This window comes from Myotis daubentonii, chromosome 15 (assembly GCF_963259705.1).
Source record: "Myotis daubentonii chromosome 15, mMyoDau2.1, whole genome shotgun sequence".
NCBI classification, from domain to species: Eukaryota; Metazoa; Chordata; class Mammalia; order Chiroptera; family Vespertilionidae; genus Myotis; species Myotis daubentonii.
In genome coordinates this window covers 6512858-6527187 of record NC_081854.1, presented here as the reverse complement: position 1 = coordinate 6527187, position 14330 = coordinate 6512858, and the positions used below count along the sequence as shown (strand labels likewise).

Sequence of the window (14330 nt, the reverse complement as noted above, 5' to 3'; positions counted from 1 at the left end):
TTCGCCCAATTCTTCAGTTGTGTTATTTGGGTTTCTTATGTTGCCTCTTATGAGTTTGTAATATATTCTGAATATTAACCCCTCATCAGATCATTTTCTCTCCCATCCTGAAGGTGGCCTCTGGAGTCTGGTGACAGTATCCTTTTGGGTACAGGTTTTGAAGTTGTTACATCCCACTTATCTATGTTTGCTTTCTTGTCTGTGCTTTTGATGTAAATATCCAGGAAATCATTCTAAAATCCAATGTCATGGACTCTCTCCCTGTGTTTTTCTCTAAAATTTTTATAGTTTTGGGTATTAGTTTTAGGTCTTTAACACATTTTGAGTTAATTTTTGCATAGAGGAAAGTGATTTTGTTATGGAAACCTAGGTCTGCATGAAAGAAACATAACTCCAAGGCTAATTTTTTAAATAGTCATTGTTTCAAAGTTTGTTCGCTATTGGAATATCATCCAAGTGTTAATCAACCTTATTATGGGCTTGATCCCTAGTAAGGGAGGTTCAGGAGACAGCCAATCAATACTTCTCTCTCATCAGTAATGTTTCTATCTCTCCCTCTTCCTTCCTCTAAGAAATCAATAAAAATATTTCTTAAAATAAGAAAAAATATAAATATAAATACCAATTGAAAAATAATTACAAGAAATAAACAAAATCCCTTACTTGAAACAGTTTCAACAACAGCAACAATAAAAGGAGGAGATCTAGATATAATTTGACCCAAGAAACTCTCACAGACACTAAATAGTAAAATCAACTTTTATGTGATATCACAGAAATGTATTCATTTATGATTAAATGTTGGGATGTTTTATAATAATAATTACAAGGTAAGCACCTATGAATAGGGAGAGAAGAGCTGTGTTCCTAACTCTACTGTGTATGGATATCTACATCGAAGGGCAGTTTGGGAGACCAGAAACTCAGGTGGTAACCAGGTAACTTCCAGGCAAGGGGAGGATAAGGTGCCAAATTCAGTCCCTCTCTGGGCCTGAGAATGGAGAGAGAGGAGCAGAGGGTTGGAGAATGAGTGGACAGAACCAAGAGAGAGAAAAACAGGCAGAAACAAGGGGACAGTCAGTGGGTGTGCATTACTTGTTTATTTCTGTATCTTATGATGTTTTGAGCCATTTAACAGCTTGGGGGGCAAGGAGAGACGGGGCCTCCCAGGGCTGGCCCATTCTCAGAGACAGCAAAGAACTCTGCCAGGTACAGCCTTCCAGATACAAACCAGCCCACCCTAAGCCCATATTCCCAGCCTCCCCAACCTGCCCCAAAACACTGAGATCCTGGGACAAGACAAATAAAGACCACGCCCACTGATCCAACTCCCCCAGACTGACACACACCAGCTGGTCCTGAACTGCTCACCCTGCCCTGCCTTGCGTTTCCCATGGGAAGCCAAATAAAGGCTTTCACTAGGCGGCCCTGCACCTGCATCTGCTTCCAGAGGAAATCCAGGGATTCCGCCGGCACAGCGGCCCCTCCTCTCAGGAGGTGAAAGGAGTAAAAGTCTTCTCTCCATGGCATTAACTCCCATTGGTATCACTCAGTCACTTCCACAGACTGAAACCCCAGGGGCACATTGGGGTCAGGTGAGTCAAGAGCTTCCAGGGAGAAGGTGACATTGACGTCCCAGGACGGTCCCTGTAGCCTGGTCTCCACTCCTCAGTCCCATCCTGGGAGGAAGGGAGGATCCATCAGGAGCTCTGCCTCCTGCTCCGGGGGCCTCCACACCTGCGGGGCCCACACAGGTGTCAGCTCAGAGACTCGGCCTCTTTCGCTCTAACTCCAGGCAGAGCCGGACAGCTCGGCCCCTCCTGGACCTCAGGGCCAATCCCTGACCTTCCCCGGGAGAGACAGGCCTGCTCACCTGGTGTAGTAGAGCCAGGTGAGGACATAGGTGAGGACGAAGCCAGCCCCCATGAGGGCCCCTCTGATCAGGGTGAGGACCAGGGGCCAGGAGCCCTGCTGCTCCTCGGTCACACATCTGCTGGAGTGTGGGCTGCCTGGAGATGCAGGAGAAGGGTGACGTGTTGTCCAGCTATCAGTCCACCCACAGCACGACACCTGACAGGGGGCCCCCCACTCTTGTCCTGCACCTCACTCTGCACAGAGAGGCTGAATGGGACGTGCTGGGAGCCCAGCGGGTGCTGAGCCCGGCAGGTGAACTCCCCTCCGCCACCAGCCCCACATGGCGCAGCTCCAGGAGCCCTGGTGCTGAGGGCTGGAGGGGCTCAGGTCTTGTTCCTCCAGCACCAGCTCAGGGGACACCACCCACTCCCAGGACTCAGTCTCTCCTCTTCCCACCTCCTCCCAGAACCCGCTGTCGGTTCTGTTCAGGCAGGAGATGGAGGGCCCTGTCCTAGCAATACCCCTGTCCCTACACAGCCCCCACCCCCAGCCCCACCTTCTTTCTGGCCCACTCCTTTCTCCATGGCCTCTGCCCCCAGCAGGCCCTGACCTGACAGCAGCTGGACATAAGCACCATGGGCTCCATGGACATTCCTGACCTTACAGCTGGATCTGAGTCCCTCACTGAGCCCCACACCCCGGCTCAGGGAGCTGTTGGTCCAGGGCCCCTCTGAGCTGGAGGTGACCACGTGGGAGGCATTGCCATTGTTCCCCTCGAGCAGCCCCACCCCCAGCCGCCAGCGCAGGGAGGGGAACCCTTGGGCCCTGGAGGAGCAGCTGCAGAGCTGAGCCTGGTCCTGCCAGGAGCAGGAGGTCCCCAGCAGCTGTGGTGGTTCTGTGGGGAGCAAGGAGAAGGGTCAGCAGTGCCTCTAACATCTCCAAGCACTCAGGTGACCTACTCTCAAGTGTGCCCTCCCCCCTGCCCCAACCCCACCCGTCTCAGTCCACTCCCCACTCACAGACCACGGAGAGGCTGAGAGAGACGCTGTGGGAGCCCAGCGGGTGCTGAGCTTGGCAGGTGAACTGTCCTTCCTGTGCAGGCCCCACGCGAGGCAGCTCCAGGATCGCGGTGCTGGAGAGGGGCGTGGCGTTCAGGCCTGGGGACCCCCGGAACCAGCTCAGCTCGGCAGGGGGGTTGCTGTCAGCCTCACAGCGAAGCCTCAGGGCCTCTCCCTCCAGGATGGAAAGGGCTGTGGTTTGTAGATTCTTGAAGGCTTTGGGTAGAGAAATGCAGAGAGAGAGAGAGAGAGAGAGAGAGAGAGAGAGAGAGAAGGGAGAGAAGAGAGAGATGTGTGCAGGCACCTACCCACCAGAGGTGAGGGACTGGGGTGATGACTTTCATCCTTGCCCTTCCCATGTCTCATCCCATTCAACCTCCTGCTCCCCCCTTTGCCCCACCCAGGCCCCATGGCAGTTCCCAGCCCAGAGAGGAGGGGTTCTTTCCTACCTGGGTCGTTTCTGAAGGAGACGCCTATGGTGAGGTTCCCTGGGGCATCTGGGATAGAAAGACAGGGCCCCCTTCAGATGGGAGTCACCCCATCCCAAGGAAGGAGGGGCGGTGGGAACCAGGAAAGTGGTGTTCTCTCTTTCTGGCCCCCTCCCCACCTACATGCAGATCCATTCCGAAGTGTTCTCAGGTTAGCTCAGCCTCTGCCACACACACACACACACACACACACACACACACACACACACAGACATCACTCCCACTGTCCCCATGGACACAGCCACCCCTCCAACACTCACAGGAGACATTGAGCTGGATGGTTCTCTGTGTGGCCACCAAAGATCCTTTGACTTGGACCTGACAGGTAAGGTTGGTGCCATGGTCCCGGGGCTTCGGGGTGAAGGTGAGCACCGAGGAGCGGAGGGTCTGGGGGTTCGAGTCCACAGCAGCTCCCTCCCAGGAGAAGGTGAGAGGTCGTCCCCCTTCGCAGGCCCCTGGCAGGCTGCAGGCCAGCTGTGTGGGGCGGCCAGACTCCAGAGGCTCCCGTACACGGATGTGGGGTTTCTCTGTCAGGGCTGCGGAGGAGAAAGGCAGGTGCCTGGGCTCCAGGGGTAGGGACCCAAAGTGTGATCCTGAGTGGGACTCGTGCCTCAGGGCCTCTGAGCTCCCCAGGCCCTGTGATCTTCCAACCACCCAGGGCCCAAGGCCTGGACAGGAAGTGTCCAGTGTCTTGTTCTTGCTCTAAGACGGGGTCCCATTTCCCTGGGTCCTCTCCGGGGCCCTTGCCGTACCTGTCACCTGCAAATGCAGCATCTTATCTTGATAATTATATCCTTGGGTCTTATATCCTTGGAAGTATCCTAGGATATATTCAGGATATTCTTTCTCCACTCGAAAGAAGTAGCGTCCTGAGTCACTCCTCCTGGCGTCTCTGATTTGCAGGGAACAGTCGTTGGTCCTGGGGTTCGTGAGGAAGAATCGGCCTTCAGTCTCTCTCTTCACTTGTTTATTCTGATTGCTCGAGGCCACAGGAGCATTAAGATTTGTGTCGTCTCTGTCCCGGTACCAGTAGGTGTAGAGTTTGCTAGAGGAAGACCACGAACTCCATGGGTAGAAGGAGCAGGGCACGTGGACACACAGACCCTCCTGCACCGTCACCGATTCCTGCACTTGGAGCTCATAGCCAGGCTGCTGCTGCAAGGACCCTGGGATGGGGACAGAGGCTCAGTGGCAGCCCCTGCTGATTCCCCACCTGCCCTGTCCCCCTCCCTCAGCCCACTCACCCCCCCACAGCAGGGGCAGCAGCAGCAGGGGCACCATGTCTGCCTCTGGCAGGGCAGAGTGGGTCCGGGTCCCTGTGTCAGGGAGGGAAGTGCCCAGCTCTGGGGTGGGGCCTAGGACACCCCAACAGGAAGCTCTGGGGGAGAGACTGTGGCCAGGCTGGAGGGGAACTTGGCCTCCACAGGACATGGGAGGGGGGTGGAGGTGTTGTCAGAAATCATCCTGTCTCCCTCCCCCCTCCCACCCAACCCTGCCGGTGGATATGCTGAGGCCCCCAAGGTTGAGAGGCGTGTCCAGATGTGAATCTGAAAGTAATCACCCTGCAGATGATGTGTAAAAGTGGAGAGGAGGTCACCCAGGGGGCCACTGGGGTCAGAGCTGGACTCTGGGGAGACCTACCCATGAACTGAAATCACTGATGTGTCTGGAAAAGGATAGCTTTACATTTTCTTTAGACAACTCAAGTGCTGGCAAGAGAAAAAGCAATTTAGACTCAACTCCAGTTGGGGGATGGAACCCCAGCAAAAACTTGAGCATTCAAGCCCTTTGCTCTGAGAGCCCCATTTGGAGGGGCCCAGAGGCGGGGCCTCAGCAGAGCAGCAAATTCACCACCTACAGCTCAGGAAGCTCCACCTTCAGGCCCCTCTCGTGCTCCATCCCTTTTCAAAGCCCAGCAGGGGCTCGAGTGATGTGTGGACATAACCTGCAATCCTACTGCTCTTTTATGAAAGAAACTTGATCAATGTTTTCCCAAATATGGCAGTGAAACTCCAGACATTCCCAGTAACAAATTGTGTGGTTGAAAGAAACGTTCCTTTAATTGTACAGGAGAAAAAGAAATGTCAATCATCCATGCTAAAGGGAACACTGAGTTCTCTCTCTGTTCTCTGTATTATCTATATATATAAAAGGCTAATATGCAAGGTGATCCCTTGGAAGTTGACCAGGAGATTGGGAGTTTGATTGCTCACTGGGACGTGCACTGACCACCAGGGAGAGGTGTGGAACAAAGGAAGGCCCTGGCTGGCAGCTGGAAGGCCCCAATTGGCCCTGATCACCGCCAGGCCTTGGGACCCTACATGTGGCCAAATTTCGTGTACGGTGTCTCTAGTATAAATATAATATTCTAGTAAATAATACCTAATGTAATATTAACATTTATTGCTATGTGACAGAATTAATCTCCTATAAAGAGGGAATCAAAGGGTATCAGCTAAACTCTGGAGCCTGGCCAGGTGACACAGTTGGCTGGAGCATCATGCCTTACACAAGAAACTTGTATGTTAAATTCCTGGTCACGGCACATACCTAGGTTGCAGGTCCCATCCCCTGTATGGGCATGTAGGAGGCAACTGATTGATGTTCCTCTCTCACATAGCTCTCTCTCTCAGGGCTCGCCTATGGAACAATGGCCTCTATCAGCACTTCTGTCTGGGAGAAAGCTGCCCCTACAGCTCTCTCCTAGATTCCACATAAGTTAGTTCCTCCCTAAATGTGCCAGTTTCCTTTTAGGCAGTGACTCAAGTGCCAGGGCTCAGAGGGAGTGAGTCTGAGTAAGACCATGCTCAGGCCCTTTAAAAGGAGCTGCCTGGGGCTCCAGCAGCCTCTGTGTCACTCAGCCACAATCCCCGCTGGTTTTTTGAGCCAGAAGTTGTGCAGACTTGATACCCTTGCTCCTCAAGGAAACCTCCACAGTCAGGACATCCCTCCTGATTTTAAACCAACACACGTGGGTGTGAGACCAGCTGGTCCTGAGAGTCTGCCCTGCATCTCTTCCCCTCCTACCAGTCTCAATGTGCATCTTCTTCAATCCCCTAGTTGTAGGAATTCCTTTCAGCTAGATGTCAGGTGGTTCTGGATGATGATTGTTCTGTATTTTAGTTGTAATTTCTCTGTTGTTGTGGGAGGAGGCGAGTTTACCTATGCCACCATCTTGACTGAAACTCTCAGGTGATGATTTAAATAAATTAAATTAAATCATATTTGAGTATAAAATAAGCAAACGGACTTGATTCCTGTAGACTTTTCCTATACAAATACTAAAGTAAGTTCTTCAGGTAAAGAGAAATGGCAAGGCTTTTTGTTTGTTTATTGATTAAGTTTATAATATTGGAGATAGATATATATGTACATATATACATATACATATATACATATATATCATAAAATTTGCCATCTTAACTATTCTTAAGTTTACAGTTCAGTAGTGTTAAGAATATTGACATTGTTGTGCAAACATTCTCCAGGACATTATCATCCTCAAAACTGAAACACTTTAGCCATTTAACAATGACTCTTCATCTGTCCCTCCCCCCAATCCCTGGTACCCACCATTCTACTTTCTGTTCCTAAGAATTTCACAGCTGTAGATACCTCACAGAAAGGGAGTCATCCAGTAGCTGTATTTCTGTGACCAGCTTATTTCACTAAGTACAGTGCTCTCAAGGTTCACCAATGTCACAGCACCTAATGGGGTTTTCTTTCTTTTAAGGACTGAATAATACAATAATTGTATGTGCAATAGATTGAACTTTGTGGGATCAATGGTGGAATGCTATAGACTGAATGTTGAAGTCCCTCCTGAAATAAAAATTTTGAAATCTTAACCCCAAGTGTGCCATGCCAGCACGGCCAAGGGTGAACATGTGGAGGGGTGATGAAGGACTAAAGAAGACAGACAAGAGAATACAGCTGGGGCTCGGTGGATCTCCTCTACCTGGATGAGGACACAGATAGACCCAGCCTGCAAGCCGAGGCTTTATTTTATAGTCAGATCACAACAATGTAGTGGTCAACATGTTTACAAGGTTCTTGTGAGTTTCACCTTGTTTTGGTAGCACTTGCTGCACCTCCCACAGCCCATTAGCTACCTAGGAAGGAACTAGGGAGGGCTATAAGGTCAAGCTTAATTATGCTGGGAGGGCTCTGCCCTCCAAGCTGGGACTTGTTTGTGGCCCTGCCACAGGTCAGTCCGAGGCTTAAACCCTATGGCCACTCCCTACACCCAAAGGGATGATATTAGCAGGTAGGACCTGAGAGAGCTCCCTCTCCCCTTCCACCATGTGATGTTTCAACTAAAAGTAGGTCACCAGTACTGTGCAAGAGGACACTCGCCAGAACCCAACCGTGCAAGCACCCTGATCTTGGACTTCCAGTCTCCAGGTCTTTGAGCAATAAATTCCTGCTACTTATAAACCACCACTCTATGGTCTTTTGTGGAAACATCCAGAACAGCCTAAGACATATGACCCTTTTAAATGCATTTATCCATCAATGGGCATTTGGATTGCTGAATCCTCTTGACTATTGTGTATTCAATAATGTCACTATATGTATAGGTAGCAGATATCTTTTTGAGGTCCTGCTTTCAGTTCTTTTGGATGTATAACCTCAAGAGGAGTTGTTACATATCATGGTAGTTCTATTTTTTTTTTTTGAGGGACTGCCATATTGTTTTCCATAGCCGATACATCCTTTTACAATCCCACCAAATGTGCAAAATGGTTTCAATTATTGCACATCCTCACCTGCACTTGTTATTATCTCCTGCTGATTTCTAAAAAATATATTTATTTTTATTTCAGAGGAGAAGGGAGAGGTAGAGAGAGATAGAAACTTCGATGATGCGAGAGAATCATTATTTGGATTCCTTCCTCACACCCCCTACCGGGATCGATCCTGCTATCTGGGCATGTGCCCTGACTGAGAATCCAAGCATGATCTCCTGGTTCATAGGTCCATGCTTAAACATTGAGCCACCAGCTGGGCTGTTGGTCTTACTTTATAGTGGCCGTCCTAAAGGATGTGAGGTGATACCTCATTATAGTTTTGATGTATGCATTGATTGGTGGATTGTTGTATGTTCCCTGGAAAGGACCAAACCAGCCAACTGGAAGACACTCTAACCAACTGAGCTACCCAACAAGGGCTTTGATTTACAGTTCTTTAGAGTTACTGGTGTTGAATATCTTTTCAAAGTTTGTTCACTATTGGAATATCATCTTTGGAGAAATATCGACTCAAGTTTTTCGCCCAATTCTTCAGTTGTGTTATTTGGGTTTCTTATGTTGCCTCTTATGAGTTTGTAATATATTCTGAATATTAACCCCTCATCAGATCATTTTCTCTCCCATCCTGTAGCTGGCATCTGGAGTCTGGTGACAGTATCCTTTTGGGTACAGGTTTTGAAGTTGGTACAGTCCCACTTGTCTATGTTTGCTTTCTTGTCTGTGCTTTTGATGTGAATATCAAGGAAATCATTCTAAAATCCAATGTCATGGACTCTCTCCCTGTGTTTTTCTCTAAAAGTTTTATAGTTTTGGGTATTAGTTTTAGGTCTTTAACACATTTTGAGTTAATTTTTGCATAGAGGAAAGTGATTTTGTTATGGAAACCTAGGTCTGCATGAAAGAAACATAACTCCAAGGCTAATTTTTTAAATAGTCATTGTTTCAAAAATAGTCATTGTTTCAAAGTTTGTTCGCTATTGGAATATCATCCAAGTGTTAATCAACCTTATTATGGGCTTGATCCCTAGTAAGGGAGGTTCAGGAGACAGCCAATCAATACTTCTCTCTCATCAGTAATGTTTCTATCTCTCCCTCTTCCTTCCTCTAAGAAATCAATAAAAATATTTCTTAAAATAAGAAAAAATATAAATATAAATACCAATTGAAAAATAATTACAAGAAATAAACAAAACCCCTTACTTGAAACAGGTTCAACAATAGCAACAATAAAAGGAGGAGATCTAGATATAATTTGACTCAAGAAACTCCCACAGACACTAAATAGTAAAATCAACTTTTATGTGATATCACAGAAATGTTTTCATTTATGATTAAATGTTGGGATGTTTTATAATAATAATTATGAGGTAAGCACCTATGAATAGGGAGAGAAGAGCTGTGCTCCTAACTCTACTGTGTATGGATATCTACATCGAAGGGCAGTTTGGGAGACCAGAAACTCAGGTGGTGACCAGGTAACTTCCGGGCAAGGGGAGGATAAGGTGCCAAATTCAGTCCCTCTCTGGGCCTGAGAATGGAGAGAGAGGAGCAGAGGGTTGGAGAATGAGTGGACAGAACCAAGAGAGAGAAAAACAGGCAGAAACAAGGGGACAGTCAGTGGGTGTGCATTACTTGTTTATTTCTGTATCTTATGATGTTTTGAGCCATTTAACAGCTTGGGGGGCAAGGAGAGACGGGGCCTCCCAGGGCTGGCCCATTCTCAGAGACAGCAAAGAACTCTGCCAGGTACAGCCTTCCAGATACAAACCAGCCCACCCTAAGCCCATATTCCCAGCCTCCCCAACCTGCCCCAAAACACTGAGATCCTGGGACAAGACAAATAAAGACCACGCCCACTGATCCAACTCCCCCAGACTGACACACACCAGCTGGTCCTGAACTGCTCACCCTGCCCTGCCTTGCGTTTCCCATGGGAAGCCAAATAAAGGCTTTCACTAGGCGGCCCTGCACCTGCATCTGCTTCCTGAGGAAATCCAGGGATTCCGCCAGCAGAGCGGCCCCTCCTCTCAGGAGGTGAAAGGAGTAAAAGTCTTCTCTCCATGGCATTAACTCCCCTTGCCGTCACTCAGTCACTTCCACTAATTGAAACTGTAGTGGCACATTGGAGGCAGGTGAGTCAAGAGCTTCCAGGGAGAAGGTGACATTGACGTCCCAGGACGGTCCCTCTAGCCTGGTCTCCACTCCTCAGTCCCATCCTGAGAGGAAGGGAGGATCCATCAGGAGCTCTGCCTCCTGTTCCGGGGGCCTCCACACCTGCAGGACCCACACAGGTGTCAGCTCAGAGACTCGGCCTCTTTCGCTCTAAGTCCAGGCAGAGCCGGACACCACAGCCCCACCTGGACCTCAGGGCCAATCCCTGACCTTCCCCGGGAGAGACAGGCCTGCTCACCTGGTGTAGTAAGGTGAGGAGGAAGCCAGCCCCCATGAGGGCCCCTCTGATCAGGGTGAAGACCAGGGGCCAGAAGCCCTGCTGCTCCTCGGTCACACATCTGCAGGAGTGCGGGCTGCCTGGGGATGACGGGAGAAGGGTGACGTGTTGTCCAGCTGTCAGTCCACCCACAGCCCGACACCTAACCAGGCGGCCCCCCACACTTGTCCTGCACCTCACTCTGCACAGAGAGGCTGAAGGAGACGTGCTGGGAGCCCAGCGGGTGCCCTCCGCCTCCAGCCCCACATGGCGCAGCTCCAGGAGCCCTGGTGCTGAGGGCTGGAGGGGCTCAGGGCAGGGGTTCCTCCAGCACCAGCTCAGGGGACACCACCCACTCCCAGGACTCAGTCTCTCCTCTTCCCACCTCCTCCCAGAACCCGCTGTCAGTTCTGTTCAGGCAGGAGATGGAGGGCCCTGTCCTAGCAATACCCCTGTCCCTACACAGCCCCCACCCCCAGCCCCACCTTCTTTCTGACCCACTCCTTTCTCCATGGCCTCTGCCCCCAGCAGGCCCTGACCTGGCAGCAGCAGGACAGAAGCACCCTGGGCTCCATGGACATTCCTGACCTTACAGCTGGATCTGAGTCCCTCACTGAGCCCCATACCCCGGCTCAGGGAGCTGTCAGTCCATGGCCCGTCTGAACAGGAGGTAACTGCGGGTGGGAGGCGTTGCCATGGTTCCCCTCCAGCAGCCCCACCCTCAGCCGCCAGCGCAGGGAAGGGACCCCTTGGGCCCTGGAGGAGCAGCTGCAGAGCAGAGCTTGGTCCTGCCAGGAGCAGGAGGGTCCCAGAAGCTGCGGGGGGTCTGTGCGGAGCAAGGAGAAGGGTCAGCGGTGCCTCTAACATCTCCAGGCACTGAGGCGACCTACTCTCAAGTGTGCCCGCCCCCCTGCCCCATCGCCACCCATCTCAGTCCACTCCCCACTCACAGAACATGGAGAGGTTGAGAGAGACACTTTGGGAGCCCAGCGGATGCTGAGCTTGGCAGGTGAACTCTCCTTCCTGTGCAGGCCCCACGCCAGGCAGCTCCAGGATCGCGGTGCTGGAGAGGGGGGTGGCGTTCAGGCCTGGGGACCCCCGGAACCAGCTCAGCTCGGCAGGGGGGTTGCTGTCAGCCTCACAGCGAAGCCTCAGGGCCTCTCCCTCCAGAATGAGAAGGGATGTGGTTTGTAGATTCTTGAAGGCTTTGGGTAGAGAAATGGAGAGAGAGAGAGAGAGAGAGAGAGAGAGAGAGAGAGAGAGAGAGAGAGAGAGAGAGAGAGAGAGAGAGAGAGAGAGAGGAGAGAGAGAGAGAGAGAGAGAGAGAGAGAGAGAGAGAGAGAGAGAGAGAGAGAGAGAGAGAGAGAGAGAGAGAGAGAGAGAGAGAGAGAGAGAGAGAGAGAAGAGAGAGATGTGTGCAGGCACCTACCCACCAGAGGTGAGGGACTGGGGTGATGACTTTCATCCTTGCCCTTCCCATGTCTCATCGCATTCAACCTCCTGCTCCCCCCTCTGCCCCACCCAGGCCCCATGGCAGTTCCCAGCCCAGAGAGGAGGGGTTCTTTCCTACCTGGGTCGTTTCTGAAGGAGATGCCTATGGTGAGGTTCTGAGGGGCAACTGGGATAGAAAGACAGGGCCCCCCTTCAGATGGACGTCACCCCAACCCCAAGGAGGGTGGTGGGAACCTGGAAGGATGGGTTCTTTCCTTCTGGCCCCCTCCCCACCTACGCAGATCCATGCCCGGGTGTTCTCAGGTTAGCTCAGCCTCCTGCACACACACACACACACACACATCGCTCCCACTGTCCCCATGGACATAGCCACCCCTCCAACACTCACAGGAGACATTGAGTCGGATGGTTCTCTGTGTGGTCAACTGAGGCCATTCCCGTTTCACCTGACAGGTGAGGTTGGTGCCATGGTCCCGGGGCCTCGGGGTGAAGGTGAGCACTGAGGAGCGGAGCGTCTGGGGGTCCAGCGAGTCCACAGCGGCTCCCGCCCAGGAGAAGCTGAGAGGTCGGCCCCCTTCGCAGGCCCCTGGCAGGCTGCAGGTGAGAAGTGTGGGGCGGCCGGACTCCAACGGCTCCCGAATACGGATGTGCGGTTTCTCTGTCAGGGATGCGGGGGAGAAAGGCAGGTGCTTGGGCTCCAGGGTGTGGGGACCCAAAGTGTGATTCTGAGTGGGATTCATGCCTCAGGGCCCCTTACCTCCCCAGGCCCTGTGATCTTCCCACCACCCAGGGCCCAAGGCCTGGACAGGGAGTGTCCAGTGTCCTGTTCCTGCTCTAAGACGGGGTACCATGTCCCTGGGTCCTTTCCTGGGCCCCTGCCGTACCTGCCACCTGCAAATCCAACATTTTATCTTGGTAACTATATCCTTGGGACTTATATCCTTGGAAATGTCCTTGGTAATTATATTCAGGATATTCTATCTCCACTCGGAAGAAGTAGCGTCCTGTGTCACTCCTCCTGGCGTCTCTGATGTGCAGGGAACAGTCGTTGGTCCTGGGGTCCGGGAGGAGAAATCGGACTTTGGTCTCTCTCTTCACTGGTTTATTATAGTTGCTCGAGGCCACAGGAGCATCATAGGCTGTGTTGTCCCCGTCCCGGTACCAGTAGGTATAGAATTTGCTAGAGGAAGACCACGAACTCCTCGGGTAGGAGAAGGAGCAGGGCACGTGGACACACAGACCCTCAAACACTGTCACCGATTCCTGCACTTGGAGCTCATAGCCTGGCAGCTGCTGCAGGGACCCTGGGAGGGGACAGAGGCTCAGTGGCTGCCCCTGCTGATCCCCCACCTGCCCAGCCCCCCTCCCTCAGTCACTCACCCCCCCACAGCAGGGGCAGCAGCAGCAGGGGCACCATGTCTGCCTCTGGCAGGGCGGAGCAGGTCCAGGTCCCTGTGTCAGGGAGGTAAGTGCCCAGCTCTGTGATGAGGGCTATGATGCCTCAACAGGAAGCCCTGAGGGAGAGACTGTGGCCAGGCTGGAGGGGAACTTGGCCTCCACAGGACGTGGCCGGTGGGTGGTGGGTGTTGTCTGAGAACTCATCCTGTCTCCCTCCCCCCTCCCACTCAACCCTGCCGGTGGACATGCTGAGGCCCCCAGAGGTTGAGAGGTGTGTCCAGATGTGAATCTGAAAGTAATCACCCTGCAGATGATGTGTAAGTGGAGAGGGAGGTCACCCAGGGGGCCACTGGGGTCAGAGCTGGACTCTGGGGGAGATACAACCTTGAGCTGTAACCACTGATGTGTCTGGAAAAGGATAACTTTAAATTTTCTTTAGACAACTCCAGTGCTGGCAAGAGGAAAAGGAATTTAGACTCAACTCCAGTTGTGGGGTGGATCCCCTGCGTAAACTTGAGCATTGAAGCCCTTTGCCTGAGAGCTTTGTGGGGACATGGGAAGCACACATGTGGGTCTTCCAGGGTCTGAGGGACCTGGGACAGTGACAGCACACAGGCCCCATCAGAAGACGATGTGTGAAGAGAGATCTCACCCCATTCGGAGGGACCCAGAGGTGGACCCTCAGCACATCAGCAAATTCGCCACCTACAGCTCAGGAAGCTCCACCTTCAGTCCCCTCATGTGCTCCGTCCCTTTTTAAAGCCCAGCAGGGGCTCGAGTGATGTGTGGACACAACCTGCAATCCTACTGCTCTTTTATGAAAGAAAGAAACTTGATCAATGTTTTCCCAAATATGGCAGTGATGTGAAACTTCAGACATTCCCAGTAACAAATTGTGTGA

At 51.8% G+C, this 14330-nt stretch overlaps 1 protein-coding gene across 1 annotated transcript; it reads right to left on the bottom strand.

Annotated features, from left to right (window-relative positions):
- Positions 1-1330: 1330 nt before the first annotated feature.
- LOC132216567 (sialic acid-binding Ig-like lectin 14) lies at positions 1331-13799 on the bottom strand. Its single transcript, XM_059665844.1, has 7 exons — positions 13412-13799; positions 12916-13335; positions 12420-12689; positions 12150-12197; positions 11530-11784; positions 1874-2009; positions 1331-1679 (listed from the first exon to the last, which is right to left on the bottom strand). The coding sequence occupies exons 1-7, from the start codon at positions 13446-13448 to the stop codon at positions 1601-1603; spliced, it is 1245 nt and encodes a 414-aa protein (XP_059521827.1). The 5' UTR covers positions 13449-13799; the 3' UTR covers positions 1331-1600.
- Positions 13800-14330: the final 531 nt, after the last annotated feature.